The sequence below is a fragment of the Meles meles genome, chromosome 19, assembly GCF_922984935.1.
Source record: "Meles meles chromosome 19, mMelMel3.1 paternal haplotype, whole genome shotgun sequence".
Lineage (NCBI taxonomy): Eukaryota > Metazoa > Chordata > Mammalia > Carnivora > Mustelidae > Meles > Meles meles.
The window spans coordinates 13,561,692-13,579,208 of record NC_060084.1 but is presented as its reverse complement, the minus strand read 5'-3'; the positions used below and the strand labels follow the sequence as shown (position 1 = coordinate 13,579,208).

The following is a 17,517-nucleotide window of genomic DNA, read 5'->3' as shown; positions in this document are numbered from 1 at the left end:
AAATTTCTAACCACGTGGAATTGTTTTTCCTGGTTCTTCTCTGCAGCGGGCAAGACACGGTCTGTTGAAGCATTAGGGAGATTCTTGGGTAGGCTTTGCTTGGAAAGGAGGCAACACATAGTCTTTGATTGTTTCACAGTTTTCATGTCATTTCCCTTCAGTTGCACTGAGAGCTGTTAAAATTTTATAGGCATTAGGGTTGCACCCAGCAAATCGCACAGTAGATAAGTATTCAATGGAACGGTCTTCGCTAATGTTATACAGTGGGTTCTTGCTTTGTCTTCTATCTCAGCAGAAGGTCTTAAAATTCCCCTCATTCACAAGAAAGCATGAGAAATTTGGCAAAAAGAAGGCAGTTTGAAAAGAGATGCTTAGTGAAATCACCCTGATTTGTAGGTCCAAATATGGCCCCTCAAGATGGTGCTGTGTTGGTAGAGTCACAGGGACCTCCTTTTTCCCATAGGCTCCACGAGTGATGGACCCATACGTGATTCAGATGAACGGCAACAGCAGCCTCCCCTCCGTTCTGGATATGCATGTCAACATTGGTGGGAGAAGCTCCTTACCAGAAAAAAGGAAAGGCAGGAAGGCCAGATGGTCAGTGAAGCCTTCAGACATGTCCAACAAAACTTTCAATCCCATCCGGGCCATCGTGGACAGCATGAAGGTGAAGCCAAATCCAGACAAAACCATGATTTCTCTGTCAATTGGTGAGTTGGGGGCTCTGGGGTGAGGGGCGATCACTGTTGTTCTTACCGCCATCTAGTCTGAGCACTGGGCATGGAAAAGTAACATCTTGGTGCTCTTTCTTTTCTCCCATGAAAAGGGGACCCTACTGTGTTTGGAAACCTGCCTACAGACCCTGAAGTTACCCAAGCCATGAAAGATGCCCTGGACTCGGGGAAATATAATGGCTATGCCCCCTCCATTGGTAAGCTTCTCCTGAGACTCTAACCAGTGCCCTTCTATGAGGAATAAATTTCTAGCGGTTCTCCTTGCTTCCTTGATGCACAGTTCCCAAGGAAGGGCTAAAATGCAGTGGTCGTTTGGATTTGGGGAAGGCGATCTCAAAATGCTTAAACACAGCCAGCAAAGTCCAGCTTCTTTCCTGGCTTCCTTTGGCATGCCAAGCTCTCCTCTCTAAGCTTCCTTCTTTCTCAAATAGCACTCCTATCCTATCATTGCTAATGCTAATAGGAAGGCCTTGCGTGTCATTGCAGCTGCTTGTTTACTGAGCCCTCCAGGTCCTAAATTAATTTCCTTAATGTGTATGTCAGTAGCTTCTTGGCTTTATTTCCCCTTCTCCATACATATGATGGTTATTTTAACTAGGGTTCTAACCACATTCAAATGCAGTGTCTCGGGTGAAAGAGATAAAAACAAACTAGAATATAAAGAAGGGGTTTTCCTTCTGAAGATGAGAAGGTTCTTTCTGACAAAAAGAAATTATTCCTCTGTAGGTGGTTTTAAAATATAAGTTTCAGATGTACAGCTGTATAATATAATAACTTTATATACTACAAAGTGATCACCACCACAAGTCTGGTTACTGTCCGTCACCATACAGTTGACCCCTTCACCCATTGTAACCATTCCTATTCTTATTTATGTTTAACTGTCTCCATCTACTAAACATTTCCAAATTAAGCACTGTAATAAAATCAGTGATCCTTTGGCTTTAGTTCAGTGTTGCACATCTCTCTATTATGTGCACCTAGCAACATATTCTTTTCTAAAATTTTTTTAATTTTTTATTTGAATACAGTTGACATACAATGTTACCTTAGTTTCATGTTGTGCTCATGTTGTGCTCACCACAGCGTAGAGACCATCTGTCTCCCTATACCGCTATTACAGTATCATTGACTATATTTCCTGTGCTGTGCCTTTTATCCTCGTAGCTTACTCATTTCATAACTGGATCCCCTTGTCCCATTCACCCATTTTTGCCCATCCTCCAGCCCGTCTCCCTCTGGCAGCCATCAGTTCGTTCTCTGTATTTATAGGTCTGATTTAGCTTTTTTTGTTTGTTTGTTCGTTCATTTTTCGATTTGACATGTGAGTGAATTTGTCTTTCTCAGTCTTATTTCACTTGACCTAATACCCTCTAGGTCCATCCATGTTATCACAGAGCCAAGACATAATTACATATTTCTAATGTAGAATACAAATCCTGTTTTGTGCACTAAAATATAATTTTTTTTTTAATTTACTTGACAGAAAGAGATCACAAGTAGGCAGAGAGGCAGGCAGAGAGAGAGAGGGAAGCAGGACCCCTGCCGAGCAGAGAGCCCGATGTGGGACTCAATCCCAGGACCTCAAGATCATGACCCGAGCCGAAAGCAGCGGCTTAACCCACTGAGCCACCCAGGCGCCCTAAAATAGAATTTTTAAAAAGATTTTATTTATTTGACAGAGAGAGAGAGAGCAGAAGCAGGGGAGCAGCAGGCAGAGGGAGAGAGAGAAGCAGGCTCCTTGCTGAGCAGAGAGCCTGATGTGGGGCTCGATCCCAGGACCCTGGGATCATGACTTGAGCCAAAGGCAGAGGCTTAACCGACTGAGCCACCCAGGTGCCCCACTACAATAGAATTTTATTTTATTTTATTATTTATTTTTCAAGATTTTATTTATTTATTTGACAGAGAGATCACAAGTAGGCAGAGAGGCAGGCAGAGAGAGAGGGAAGCAGACCCTCTGCAGAGCAGAGAGCCCAACATGGGGCTTGATCCCATGACCCTGGGATCATGACCTGAGCTGAAGGCAGAGGCTTTAACCCACTGAGCCACCCAGGTGCCCCATAAAATAGAATTTTAAAAATACTTCAGAGAGGTCTGAGGGACAAAACTTTTAGGTTTGTTTTTTATACTTTATAAAGTTTCATACAACAAAAATTAAAAAAGGGGGAGCCTGGGTGGCTCAGTCGGTTAAGCCTCTGCCTTTGGCTCAGGTCATGGTCTCAGGGTCCAGGGATCAAGTCCCATGTTGGGCTTTCTGCTCAGCAGGGAGCCTGTTTCTCCTCTCTCTTCCTGCTTCTCTGCCTACTTGTGATCACTCTCTCTCTGTCAAATAAATAAATAAAATCTAAAAAAAAAGACCAAAATGTGGTTATAAAACAGGTTTATAACTTTTATACCCAAAGTATTAGGGAACTGATACAACCTGAAAAACCAGAACCAATTCTCCATGTGACAGATATTCAAAGGAAATGAACATTTCATGCCAAAAGAAATTCAGATCATAATGTATATCTAAGAAAATGCTCTTCCTTCTGAATACTTAAGGAAGTGCCGATTTGTATAACTTCAGCGCATTTACTAAGTGAAACATCATGAAGCAGTGTATCTGGACTTTCTGATTGGAGGTAGAATCTGTTTGGAAAGCAATTCTGCAAAACATAATTTATATGATGGTGACTCTACTTCATGTTTGTAAGCCAACATTTGGAAATATTGTTCAAGAATGGAATGTAAAAGAAAAATATTGTGCAAAACCATGAATAGGTATATCATATGATCTAAAAAACTTAAAAGGGACCCTGTGTATTGAATGCATTGATTATAACTTTTCAAAAAATATAGTACCTGGAAGGGAGTTAGAAATAATCTGAATCCTGCTTTCTTTTTTTTATGAAAAATAAAACATAATCACAGTAACCAAGATCATGCAGAGTATTTTTTAGTTTGGAGAGTTCTCCTTGTTATTAATCATACATTTGAGCTTTTTAAAAAAGATTTTATTTATTTATTTGAGAGAGAGAGAGACTGAGACAAAGAGAGAGAGAGCAGGAGCAGGGCAGAGGAAGAGGGAGAGGCAGACTCCCCGCTGAGCAAGAAGCCTGATGTGGTGCTCAGTCCCAGGACTTCGGGATCATGACCTGAGACAAAGGCAGATGCTTAACTGACTGAGCCACCCAGGAGCCCCCATACATTTCAGCTTATTATAAAAATGTAAAACATAAAGTCAATCTCCTTTCTCAATGGTGGCTGAGAGCTAACCTGTATAGCACGTGCTCTAAGCAGGAGCAGAAGGTAGCTGGAAGCCCTCTTGGCTCTCAGGCATAGTGGTCAGCTTCTCCCTTCTACACTTTCAGGCTACTTATCCAGTCGGGAGGAGATTGCTTCTTACTACCACCGGCCCGAGGCACCCCTGGAAGCTAAGGTAAGTCTTAGACAATGTATCAGCTCTGAAGCAGTACTGGGCAATCTGTATCTTCTTCCTTGTTTCTGTCCCACAAGTAATGAGGGTGTCAGGGGGGAAAAAAGGTGTGGAGAATTTCCCTTTGGCAATTTGAGGACTTCTCATATAGTGAAGCTGCCAATCCATGGAGATATATATATATATATATTTAAATATTTTCTTTATTTATTTGTCAGAGAGAGAGAGAGAGAGAGCACACAAACAAACACAAACAGGGGGAGTGCCAGGCAGAGGGAGAGGGAGAAGCAGACACCCTGCTGAGCAGGGAGCCTGATGCAGGGCTTGATCCCAGGACCCTGAGATCATGACCTGAACCAAAGGCAGATGCTTAACTGACTGAGCCACCCAGACATCCCCTAATCCATGATTACATTTAATGTCATTACAATATGATGATGTTGCACACAACTCATGTGGTCTCCTGTCTTAAGGAGCCTCAAAGGACTCCGAGGTCCCCCTATATTTGATTCTTCACAAAAGATCATTAAAAAACAATAATTCATGAAACCAAATAAGTAACATTTAAAAAATTTTTACCAATAGGATTTTTTCTTAAATTTGTAGCTTCCCTCATTTCACCTGAAGTCCACTTTGGGAAGATCAAGGTACTATGGCATATCAAATTGATGGCAGTGCCAAGTCTAAATGTACCTCTCCCTCTGTTGTCTACTCTGTGTGGTTGATATTTCTTAACATAAGAGGTGCCCTCAGTCTATATTTCAAAGAAGAGTCAGACTTTAAATTTCTGGTCAAAATAACTAGCCAAGTGAAAAAGTCCAAGGTCAAAATGACCTCTCATGGAAATCTGCTGAGTCACAGCTGCTATGTCCTTTTTAAAGTCATTTACTTCTTTTTTTTTTTAAAGATTGATTTATTTAGTTGAGAGAGAGAGAGCGAGAGCAGGGAGGGGCAGAGGAAAAGGGAAAGAGAGAATCTCAAGCTGACTCCCTGCTGAGCGTGGAGCCTGACTCAGTGCTGGATCCCATGACTCTGAGATCATAACCTGAGCTGAAATCAAGAGCCAGAGACTTAACCAACAGAGCCACCTAGGCACCCCAAGTAATTTATGTCTTTTAAGTGGTCAACATTTTCAACATTTAGATATGGATATACATAAACATTAATTTCTTTTAATTTTGGCTTAGTACAGTCCTTTACTACTTCACTTAGAACTTGTAAAAGTAAGTTTATTATTGCTTGCCACTCACCCATTGGATAATCTCTTTTCTTCTATTGCTGTTGGAGCTCCTAACAAAGTGAGCCTTTTTTTTTGTTTTCAGGATGTCATTCTGACTAGTGGCTGCAGTCAGGCTATTGAACTTTGTTTAGCTGTGTTGGTCAACCCAGGACAAAACATCCTAGTTCCGAGACCTGGTTTCTCTCTCTACAGGACTTTGGCTGAATCGATGGGAATTGAGGTCAAACTCTACAATTTATTGGTAAACAACTTTTTAATTTTAGACCCAAGTGCTCAATTACTATGTCGTAATAATATATGACAATTATCTTAGCACAGAAAGATCTGGAAGTGGGTGGTGGAGGCCACAAACGCATTTTATTTAGAAGACAGTGTTAGGTGAATGTTACCCCTAAATTTTTCAGAATCATCTTGGTCTCACCCTTTCTTCCTCCCTAGCCAGAGAAGTCTTGGGAAATCGACTTGAAACAGCTGGAATCTCTGATTGATGAAAAGACAGCTTGTCTCATCGTTAACAATCCATCAAACCCCTGTGGGTCAGTGTTCAGTAGAAGTCATCTCCAGAAAATTCTGGCTGGTAAGTCCATCAGACTTCATTTGAGAGGATCAGATGTGGGGATGGAATCCTTTATCTGTTTCCTGGAATGAGAAAAGAGTCCATTCTAAGCTGAGGATGGAAATGGGGGAGCTCCACGGGGTTGCCCAGTGAATAACATGCCACTGAAACGGTAGGACTTGTCTACAAGGGGAAAAAGGCAACACTTGCCCCTGTACCATTCCCATATGTGAAAGAGAGGGTTTGAAATATCCAGTTGATTAAGTGGAAAATTTAGGCTCTGTACTCTAGAAGAGTATAAGAAGAGTATATAGTTCTTAAAGAGGAAAACAAAACACACAAACATGGAATGCAAAATAAAACAAGTCCAGGTGAATATTAATTGCTAAGGCAATTCACAGTAAATGATTTCCGCCTGCTTCTCTTCTTTTCAGTGGCTGCAAGGCAGTGCGTACCCATCTTAGCTGATGAGATCTATGGAGACATGGTAAGTCTTGGGCAGGAAATATCCCTACAGTAATCTCAATTCCAAATTATTTCATGGGACCTTTAGCATCTAGAATAACCAGAAGTAATTCTATAATTCCTAATCATTTCAGTACAGCAAATCAGCATCCCTGCACTCTTAAAAGTATAAATAGATCGGGGCGTCTGGGTGGCTCCGTCAGTTAAGCGTCTGACTTCTGATTTTAGCTCAAGTCATGATCTCAGTTTTGTGAGATGGAGTCCTGTGTCATGCTCCACATTGGGTGTGGAGCCTCCTTGAGAGGGTCTCTTTCCCTCTCCCTCTACCCCTCCTCCCTCCACCTTTAAAAATCATACATATAGATCTATGACACCTTAGCCAATTTTCCAAAGTCCAAAAAGCTGAAAATCTGAAGATTCTGGAAATTCATTTGGTGGAAAAACCTGACTTGACCTGATACAAATATATTTGAAGATTTTTGATGTATCTCACTTACAGATCTATATATTTGTCAAAAATGTAGGGAAAGGGACAGAAATGTTAATCTGCTTGATTAGGAGTGCTGTTCCCGACTGCCTTCGGGGTATTATGTAATAAATGATACATGTGCTACATAACATCTCCAAAATCCAAAAAAATTCTGCATTCTGCAACAAATATGGGCCCAGGAATTTCAGACAAACAGTTGTGGGCCCCTATTTTACTTTTAGATTTCTAATTCCAACAGGCATTCATTCCCTCGAGCAACCTTCATTGAGTTCTACATATACATATTCCTGGGCCGGGGTCAGTGTCCTCATTGTGGGCTTCCTTTAATCCAGACCAGACACCAGGTTAAATATCTTGGGACAGTCTCCTTTGAAGCCTCTTGGGCTCCCATTCATGCTTTGGGGTAGGATGAGCCCAGAAATCCAAGGCCCCATCCCTAGTTATACAAGGTAAAGGGGTGGAAGGCATGGGATTTGGAGGAAAGTAAGCCAGGAGACAACTCTAACAAGCATCTCCTCTCTTCAGGTGTTTTCGGATTCCACATTTGAGCCTCTGGCCATCCTCAGCAGCAATGTGCCCATCCTGTCCTGTGGGGGCCTGGCCAAGCGCTGGCTGGTTCCTGGCTGGAGGTTGGGTTGGATCCTCATACATGACCGAAGAGACATTTTTGGCAACGAGGTAAGAACAATTTGGTGAAATGGTACTTCTAATTTAGTATATATGTATATATTTACTTTGCACGCACAGTGGTTAGGAGGTGATTTTCTTGTTGTGGTGGTGTTTTTTCTTTTTTCTTTCTCCTTGGTCCTGTAGTTCTGGGTGCCTGGAAAAATGCTGGTAAAGGGGGTGCTAGTTATTCCTTTCCAAAACTCTGTTTTCCAGTACCTGGCTCTGTGAAGAAGTTCCATCCACTTCTAGTTTTCAGACCACAAAAAAGGAAACAATAGCGGCAATGATCCCTGATATTATTGGCAGACTTACGATGTGCCAGTGTTCAAACTACATCATTTTAATTTAATCCTCCCAGCAACCCGATGAGGCCAGGATTAGTATCATCTACCTTTTATGGCTGAGAAAAGTGAGGCACTAAGACATTGTATCATTTGCCCAGAGTCATACAGGAGGTATATGACAGAGCTGGGCTACAGCCCAAGCAGTCTAATCCAAGAATGCCACTAGGCACCATCGCTTCTCCAGAGATGTAAAGCCTGGGCGCCTGGGTGGCTCAGTGGGTTAAAGCCTCTGCCTTCGGCTCAGGTCATGATCTCAGGGTCCTGGGATCGAGCCCTGCATTGGGCTCTCTGCTCAGCAGGGAGCCTGCTTCTTCCCTCTCTCTCTGCCTGCCTCTTTGCCTACTTGTGATCTCTCTATCAAATAAATAAATAAAATATTTAAAAAAAAATCTTTAAGAACAGAGATGTAAAGCCTGATGAAAAGAATGGTCAGAACAAGAATCCCCAAAGCTGGAATGCTTAAGGAAGACTAAATAATCTGTTTGCCGGGGCACTTTAGATCCGAGATGGGCTGGTGAAGCTGAGTCAGAGGATCCTGGGACCCTGCACCATTGTCCAGGGAGCTCTGAAAAGCATCCTGCATCGCACCCCTCAGGAGTTCTACCACAACACCCTGAGCCTCCTGAAGGTAAGCGCAGCCCGTGGCCCTCCACTCTGGCAGTCAGGGAAAGTCACCAGTGGAATTAGGGATAATGGGTCCTCATTTCTGGAGCATTGTTCCATTACGGGGCTTCCGAACCAGGACGTGGCATCAGTGTAACCGGCCACCCTGACATTTCTCTCATTTCTGGCACTTTGCTCGGCTCCTGGTTGAAAGCTTCCAGTGACAGGACTTTTTCTTGTTGACCCTTTATGCCAGCAGAGCAAACTTAGGTTCCCTGCCTTCGGTGTGGGCTCTACTTTTAATGACTTCGTTTCCTTTCACTTAAATTTTGTCCCTCGACATCTTCCTGCCTCCTCTTACAGTCCAATGCTGATCTTTGCTATGGGGCATTGGCTGCCGTCCCTGGACTCCAGCCAGTCCGTCCTTCTGGGGCCATGTACCTCATGGTAAGTATGTGGGTGGTGGGTAGTTGGTATAGGGCAAAAAGAAGCCAGTCTCTAGCACTCACAAAGACAGCCAGCTGAGTTTCCGGGCCAGGCAGTTTAGGAATTCCTTATTCTGAATTGCCCACTAACATGATTTAACCCCAGTGTTAAACAACAACAACAACAACAACAAAACACCCTTTAAAATGACTTAATTCCTTGATTCAGAAAATCATATTATGGGTAGATACAGGGAAGATAGAAGATACAAATAAGAAAAAGAAAAGACAGAAATAAGAGGCTTTCCACACCATTGTACTTTTCAACTAGGAATGATACTGGTTCCCTAGGGGTGTTTGGGAATATATGGGAGTTTTGTTTGTTTGCAGAATGCCTTGTGGTGGGTGTGGGAGGACCCTCTTGGCATTTTGTGGACTGGGGATACTAAATATCTTGCAAAAGGTGGGATTGTTCCATGCAATCAAGAATTGCCTGGCCCGTAATGCTTGTTAGAGAAATACTGGCATTTTGTTTGCAGCTCTCATTTATCATCATCCAGGAAGGAACTCTTCAAAAAAGCTTAAATATTAATATAAATATAATTCTCTCTTCCTATGAAAAATTCCATGACCTCATAAGTGTTAGAACTCTTAGTTTTCAGTAGTGGAGTTCCAAGACACTTTGTAGAGCAGTCCCTACCTTAATTTCTAGCATAGGGAGTTGTTGGTCTGTTTTCCCTCCTGATAAATTTGCCTCTCCCTGTTATTGGTATAGGTTGGAATTGAGATGGAACATTTCCCAGAATTTGAGAACGATGTGGAGTTCACGGAGCGGTTAGTTGCTGAGCAATCAGTCCACTGCCTCCCAGCAACGGTGAGTGCTTGTGTGTCTCTCAGGACATTCTCAACTGTTTCTAGAGCCTCGGGAGCTCTCCTTGAGCTGGTCTTTAACCTGATTTTTGTTTTTGCCCCAACAAAGTGTATTCTCATTTGGTAAGATTTAAACTGATGTGTCTCATGGCCTCGATTTAAGATATGTTTCTCCCCCATCATTATCCCATCTGTACTGGGGAGAAAAATTGTGGTGGAACATTTTAGCTGAGGGGAAACAAGCCTGTCCCACAAGTCCCTTTCAAGACGAATTAACTGTTATAGACTTAGCACCTCAATGATGGTATCAACTGAGAAAAGAAGCACAACCAAAATAAAACAAAAACATTTATTTGGTGACTCAGAATTGGAATTCGGGGAACACAGATTTAGACAGCAATCCAAATAGTGTCCTTCCACTCCCCACCCTCCCCATCCCCCCCCCAACAAAAGTCAAGGGTTTTTAAAGACAAAAGGAAATGCTTGTATTTATTGTTTATAGAATTTTGATTGATTGGTGGCAGAAAACTAACCTTGGCTGAATAGAATTTGTTACTAAGGCTATCACTGAGCAAAGACTCTTACTATAGCAAGTTGCGGGAAGGAGTAAATAAGGATTCTGGCTGAGTCCTTGTAAGTCCTTGTAAGATTTGTGGTTTAAAAGTTTATGCAATTTAAATGTTCATGGATTCACCAGAGAAGAGGTGCCTAAAGTCCATCTCCTTAGTAACCTCCTGGGTCCATTTTAAAACCCCCTGACATGGGACACTTGGGTGGCTCAGTGGGTTAAAGCCTCTTCCTTCAGCTCAGGTCATGATGCCAGGGTCCTAGGATCGAGCCCCACATCGAGCCCCACATCGGGCTCTCTGCTCTGCCGGGAGCCTGCTTCCTCCTCTCTCTCTCTCTGCCTGCCTCTCTGCCTACTTGTCTGTCAAATAAATAAATAAATAAATAATATAATAATAAAATCTTTAAACAAACAAAGAAACAAAAACAAAACCTCTGACATAAGTGACCCCATTTCATTTCACCTCCCATGGTGGAACTGAGCAAACTGACAGCTCTGAGTCAATGACATCACTGCTTCCTGCTGATTAGGACCCTGGTCATTTTAGGGCCGTTTAGTACCAGATTCAATTGCTACAAAAATAACAGGCTCTTATTTCTGCAGTGCTTCGAGTACCCGAATTTCTTCCGAGTGGTAATCACGGTCCCCAAAGTGATGATGCTGGAGGCCTGTAGCCGGATCCAGGAGTTTTGTGAGCTGCACTACCATTGTGCTGAAGGGAGCCAGGAGGAGTGTGACAAATAGGCCCAAGTCCATTCTCTTGAGTATGTGTCCCATCCGGGGAGGGCTGGACTGGGTGTTGCTATTCCTCAAGAGGAAGCAGGTGCCCCTACTGGGAGAGGGGCCTCAAAAGCATATCAAGGGTTCAGAATTGCTCCTGTGCTTTCCCCCAACTATGTCCACGGACACACACCGAATCCCAGAATCTCCTCTCACTCTGCTCTGCTGGAGTGACTCACTAATTCATGAATCTACCCCCTCCTGTGTGACTTCCTCCTTTTTCCCTGAGAGTACTAGGCGAGCAAAATTTACCAGAAAGTGGTAGAGACAAGAAAAGTAAAAAAAAAAAAAAAAAAGCTCATGATGAGAGAAATAAATGATTGAGAGAATTTGTCAATTCTCTCAATTCAAACATTTCCTCATGCTATAAGTAAGAGCACACACTCTTTCCAGTCAGGTCTGAGGCCCAACTCTGTTACTGCTTCACTTCAGGTATACCTTGCTTTATGCAATAGAACTATAACGAAGGAAGTTGGGGACACATGTATTTGGTTAATTATACTTTAAACACGGTAGGAAAATTTTCTAATTTGAAGGATCCCTTACAAACTTTCTTGTTGATTTTTTAAAAAGAATTATTGATTGTACAGGGCACCTGGCTGGCTCAGTCGGTAGAGCATGTGATTCCTGGTCTTGAGATCATGAGTTTCAGCCCCACATGGGGTGTATGACACACATACATACGTCAATAAGTAGAATTATTGATTTAAAGGTAATCAATGAACTTTCTAAATTTAGATGTGTGTACATCAGGGTTTCTTAAAACGAGGGCACATCTATATGAAAAAAAAAGGAGGAATCGTAGGACCTTCCCAAAATACTGTGGTGTAAGGGCCAGAAATATCCTCACATCATTTTTATGGAATCATTACTTTTTCTGTAAGGTTAATACTGATTTATTGATATATATATTATATTATCTTTTCATATGTTTTCTAAGAAACATTTATATTGACAAAATCCTTTATTTTGCCAAGGGCATAAATTATTGTTTTCTTTTTTTAAAAAAATAAATTTTACTAAGTATGCTCTTTTGTGATGTGGTTTTTCTCCTCTGTGGGGAATTCCTATTTCCAGGTGCTATTCAATTGTTCAGTCTGATTGGTGCATTCTAGGCTTCATTTATTTCTTTGTCCATGTACTGACGTTGGGAATTACTTAAGAAACACTATTCCTGAAACACCTTATTTGGGAGTTCAACTTTTGGCTTCCTACTTAAAAACAAGGCAAACTAAGAAGCAACATTATAAACCTCTGGCCTTTGACTTCCCACTTCTACTTTTTGGGACTCCCAATCTCTGGTGCCAAATTCCTGTGCTCTAGATCCACTAACCACTCACTGATGAATGAAACTGAAGGGGTTCAGTTAACCCGGAATGAGAGGTATGAGATGTCTTTCATTATGGGCCTCTTGCCTGGAAATCCTCTTATGCCCAATTGACTAGTTTTTCTCCTCATGACCTCCCTTAGAGGAGGAAGCATGAAGTTACCTTGCAAGGTTGGGGGCAGGGGTATACTATAATCAGTCTGGAGATTACTCGCTAAGAGAAATTTTCCTTATCTAGAAGAGGAACTTCACGTCTCAACCCTGCCAGTCACACCCGTTCAATTTCCTTTACAAAAATAAACACTAAAAGTCCATATTTAGTGAGTTCCCACTAGAATTTACCTTTTAAATTTCTTTGTCAAATCCAAAGGGAACATAAAACAATTGAGATGATAAAGATTTGTTTCCTGTATGCCACCAATGCCAATAATTTTCCAAAAGTACCCGGTTCCTCTTTTCCTATACCCCCCTGGCCCCAACCCCCAAAAGATCTCTGTCCAGAACTATACAGAAAGACTTGGTGGTTTACACAAGACCTTTTATCTCAACATGTGCATATAATTCTAACCAGTTTACTGATTTCTACTCAGACTTCTTAAACTTCCAACTTTGTGTCTACATTTTGATAGAGGAGTCAAGGAAATACTCAAACATTAAAAATAATAATAATAATAATACATGCACACTGGGCAATTTCAGAGGATGCAAACAAACAAAATCCCAAAAACATTTCTCTTGCCCGTGTCCTTCACCCACCCAGTCTCTTGTCCCCTGAGGTAATCAGTTAGCAGTTGCTGGTCCATTCTTGGAGATTATTCTGTGTATAGGTAAACGTGTGTGTGTGTGTCCGCTAAGTTTTCCTTTCTTCTTTCCTTTCTTCAAAGTATTACCCAACTTTATCATTCAGCTTCCTGTGGAAGACAAATAAGGGCTATTTCTGAGGTGTCTGACACCTCCTGGGTATTTAGATAAAAAGAAGTCCTGCGCGGGGCTGCTTCCAAACAAGATTAAATTCCCGCATGAACAGCTTTCCAGATCCCTCTAGGAGGGCCGCAGCAGGAGAGACGGACGTGTCCTAGCATCTCAAAAAACACTGCATTAAAAAGTCTGTGAATTCACCTCCCATTCTAGGCCAGAACACCGCCTATCGGGTAGCTGGCAAGTACCACACAGCGGGTGCCACAACGCACGCGACCCCACACCCTAAAAGCCAACAACACCCTAACCAGGCAGGAGTGGAGTGGGGTGAGGAGAAACCTTCGCTGCGCAGGCGCCGATGCGCGTGCGGGGCGCCGAGCAGCTCAGGGAGCATGCGCTATCACGGGCACCGTAGCGCCTAGCGCCACACAGGGCGCAGTCGTAGAACCTGAGGGGACGACGAGGGTTGCTGTGTTTAGCTGGCGCTGGCTTTTTCTCGTTTGAGGGCCTCGGTGTTTCCTCCTCCAACTTCTCTCTGGGACCCGCGCCCTGTGGAGAGATTCTCTTCTTCGTTTGTCCCCTGTTTGGGCCACAGCGGGCAGGAGGCTTCCCGGAAGTTGACACATCCGTAGGTATTATAAACACCTGTTAAATAAGTGAAATGTACATTTTGCTTTTTCTCCCTCTGGGCCAGTCCCAGCAAGTCCTGAGTTGTGATACAGAAGCAGAAATTCCCCGTAGCTGCTGTTAGCGGACATCAGTTGTGTGGTCCCTGAAACTTTACTCCAAAGAATTGTGTCCTTCATGGTCCCAAGTATCTGGCGTTTATGTTCGGATCTCTACTCAGGCAGAAAAAAAATGAATCCACCGTTCTGCTCCACACACCCCGCACATTACTATCGGGAGGGGCTGTGTTTTAAGCACCTTAAAGGTTGAATTACTGATTTCGTAGTTCGAGAAGAACGGAATTCCTGGTAAATCTTATTCATACTCTTAGTGTTTTAAACCATTGGGGTATATTGATAAGCAAGTTTCATGGGGTTTCCTAGAACCCGCAAATCGGGATGATTTCCATGGGTCGCATTGTTACAGAGCACCTTCCAAAGAAGCAGTCGCTTTCCGACATTACAGCTGAAGTATATTATGTAGGAGGTGATGCCATTTCTGCAAAGGAAGCAATGAGGTGAACTGGTAAGCGTCTCATAATTTCTATCAGCGTTTCAAGCATGGAAAAGAATTCTTGCTCTTTGAGGCATTTACTCATTTGGTCACGAGTAATTCAGTAATTGCACTGAAATGTAAAGTACATTATGGAATCCAGAGTACATTATGCCACATTTTAAAAAGCCACAGGAGCCCTTACTTTGGCAGCATGTGTACTAAAATTGGAACAATACAGAGAAGGTGAAGGTGGTACTAGCAGTCCAAACTGAACAGCACATTAAAAGAATTATACACCATGACCAACTGGGCTTTATTCCAGGAATCCAAGAATGGTTCAACATATGAAAACAACAGGAGCATCTCTGTGGATGCAGACAAAGCATTGCACAAGATTCTACAGTCTTTCATGATTAAAAACACTCAAGCTAGAAATAGGAGGAAATGACATCAACATAATAAAGGCCATCCTAGAAAATCCTGCAGCTAACATAATAGTGAAAGTCGGAAAGCTTTTCCAAGGATTCCCACTCTCGCCAGTTCTACAGTTCTAGTCACCATTATGTTGGAAGTCCTAGCCAGAGCAAATATGCAAGGAAAAGAAAAGGCAACCAAATTAGAAAGGAAGCGGTAAAATTATGTCTATTATTAGATGACATGATCTTATAGGTAGAAAACCCTAAATATTCCCCAAGAAAACTACTAGGAAGAAAAAAAACTATTAGAACATCTCACCTATACCTCAATTAAAATTAAAATTAAAAAAAGCAAAAATGAAAAAAACCTACTTGAACTAACAGCTGAATTCAGCCAAGTTGCAGGATACAAAATCAATGCATAAAAATCAGTTGTGTTTCTATACACCATCAACAATCTGAAAAGGACATTGAGAAACTAATTTCAGGGGCACCTGGGTGGCTCAGTGGGTTAAAGCCTCTGCCTTCGGCTCAAGTCATGATTCCAGGGTGCTAGGATTGAGTCCCACATCAGGCTCTCTGCTCAGCAGGGAGCCTGCTTCCCTTCCTCTCGCTCTGCCTGCCTCTCTGCCTACTTGTGATCTCTGTCAAATAAATAAATTCTTAAAAAACTAATTTCACTTACAATAGCATCAAAAAGAATAAAATACTTGGGAATAAACCTAACCAAGGAAATGAAAGGTGAAAAGATGCTCAACATCACTAATCATCAGAGAAAGGCAAAACAAAACCACAATGAGATATCCATGTCCTTTGTATTAGGATGATTACAAAGAAAAAAGAAAGGGAGGGAGGATGGAAAGGAAGGAAAGGAGAAAGAAAGGAAAAGAAAAAAAGTGCTGGAAAGGATGTGAAGAAATTGGAATTGTGTTCACTCTTGGTGGGAATGTCAAATGATGTATCCACAATGGAAAACATTGCAGTTCCTCAAAAAATTAAAAATTGAATTACCATATAATCTAGCAACGCGACCTGTGGGCATATATCCAAAAGAATTGAAAGCAGGGTATCAAAGAGATACTGTAAATCTGTGTTCATAGTAGTAGTAGTCACAAGAGTCAAGGGGTGGAAGCGATCCAAAGATGTTCACTGATGGATGAATGGATAAACAAAATGTGGTGTACACATACAACAGAATACTATTCAGGCTTAAAAAGGAAGGAAATGCTATAGCATGGTTAAACCTGGAGAATATTATGTTAAATGAAATAAGCCAGTCACAAAATGACGAATAATGTACGATTCCACTCCTATCAGGTATCTAAAGTAGTCAATGTTATTGAAACAGAAAGTAGAATGGTGGTTACCAGACATTGGGGGAGTGGGAAAAAGAGATTTCTGGTTTAGTGGGTATAGAGTTTCCTATTTGCAACAAAATCTCCAAGTTCTGGAGATTTGTTTTACAACAGTGTGAATATACTGAACGTTACTAAACTGTACACCTCCACTTAGAAATCATTAAGCTGGTAAATTTTATGCTATGTTTCCTTTGTATCTAATAAAAAAAAATAGATCCTAAGAGTTCTCATCACAGAAAAAAACCAATTTTTTTCTTTTTTGTTGTATCTATGCGATGATGGATGTTTTGTTGCACAAATCATTTTTTGTAAAGCTTTTATTTATTTGTTTTTTTTAACATTTTTTAAAGATTTCATTTATTCATTTATTTGTCAGAGAGAGAGAGAGTATGCACAAGCAGGCAGAGTTGGTAGGCAGACACGGAGAGAGAAGCAGGCTCCCTGCTGAGCAAGGAGCCAGATGTGGGACTCGATTCCAGGATGTTGGGATCATGACCTGAGCCTAAGGCAGCAGCTTAACTGACTGAGCCATCCTGGTGTCCAAGCTTTTATTTATTTGAAAGAGAATGAGAGAGAGAGAGAGAGAGAGCAGGATGGGGAGAGAGGGGGGTTAGGGTCAGAGGGAGAAGCAGACTCCCCGCTGACCAGGGATCCTGACGTGGGACTTGATCCTGGGACCCCAGGATCCTGACCTGAGCCAAAGGCAGTTACTTAACCAACTGAACCACCCAGAAACCCCTTACAAATCATTTCACAATATATGTCAGTCAAGTTGTTACGATGTACTCCTTAAACTTTTATATAGTGCTATATGCCAGATATATCTCAATAAAGCTGAAAAAAATGGAAAGACACAAAAACGTAAGCTTCACAAAGACAAGGACTTTTTTATGTGTTTTATTTTCTTATATATGCTCAGTGCCCAGAACAGCCTCTGTTACATAATCAGTTCTCAAACTATATTGGATGAATGGATGAATGAATGAATGAATGAATGAGAAAATGCAAAGCCCAGTGTATTGCCATTACTTTTGAATCTTCTTGTTATGTGAACTACAAGTAGATATTAAGCTTAACTGAAAATATTAGTAGTGCAGAAGGAAGACCCAGAGACAAAGACATTTAGAAAGTTTGCTTTCAAAGAGATAACAAGGAAATGGTCCATAAGCACT

The 17,517-nt window shown here is 41.8% G+C and overlaps 1 protein-coding gene across 2 annotated transcripts in view; it reads left to right on the top strand.

Annotated features, from left to right (window-relative positions):
• The window catches only part of TAT (tyrosine aminotransferase), a 47,282-nt gene extending 35,406 nt beyond the window's left edge, over nucleotides 1-11,876 (top strand). For both annotated transcript variants that reach the window (XM_045986966.1, XM_045986965.1), the window contains 11 exons: nucleotides 464-710; nucleotides 827-931; nucleotides 4,091-4,158; nucleotides 5,478-5,636; nucleotides 5,834-5,972; nucleotides 6,386-6,438; nucleotides 7,432-7,584; nucleotides 8,419-8,547; nucleotides 8,886-8,969; nucleotides 9,723-9,821; nucleotides 10,989-11,876. In XM_045986966.1, coding sequence (XP_045842922.1) covers nucleotides 476-710; nucleotides 827-931; nucleotides 4,091-4,158; nucleotides 5,478-5,636; nucleotides 5,834-5,972; nucleotides 6,386-6,438; nucleotides 7,432-7,584; nucleotides 8,419-8,547; nucleotides 8,886-8,969; nucleotides 9,723-9,821; nucleotides 10,989-11,129 — 1,365 coding nt within the window. In that variant the 5' untranslated portion in view covers nucleotides 464-475 and the 3' untranslated portion in view covers nucleotides 11,130-11,876. The remainder of the gene's footprint in view (nucleotides 1-463; nucleotides 711-826; nucleotides 932-4,090; nucleotides 4,159-5,477; nucleotides 5,637-5,833; nucleotides 5,973-6,385; nucleotides 6,439-7,431; nucleotides 7,585-8,418; nucleotides 8,548-8,885; nucleotides 8,970-9,722; nucleotides 9,822-10,988) is intronic.
• The last annotated feature ends 5,641 nt before the right edge of the window (nucleotides 11,877-17,517 follow it).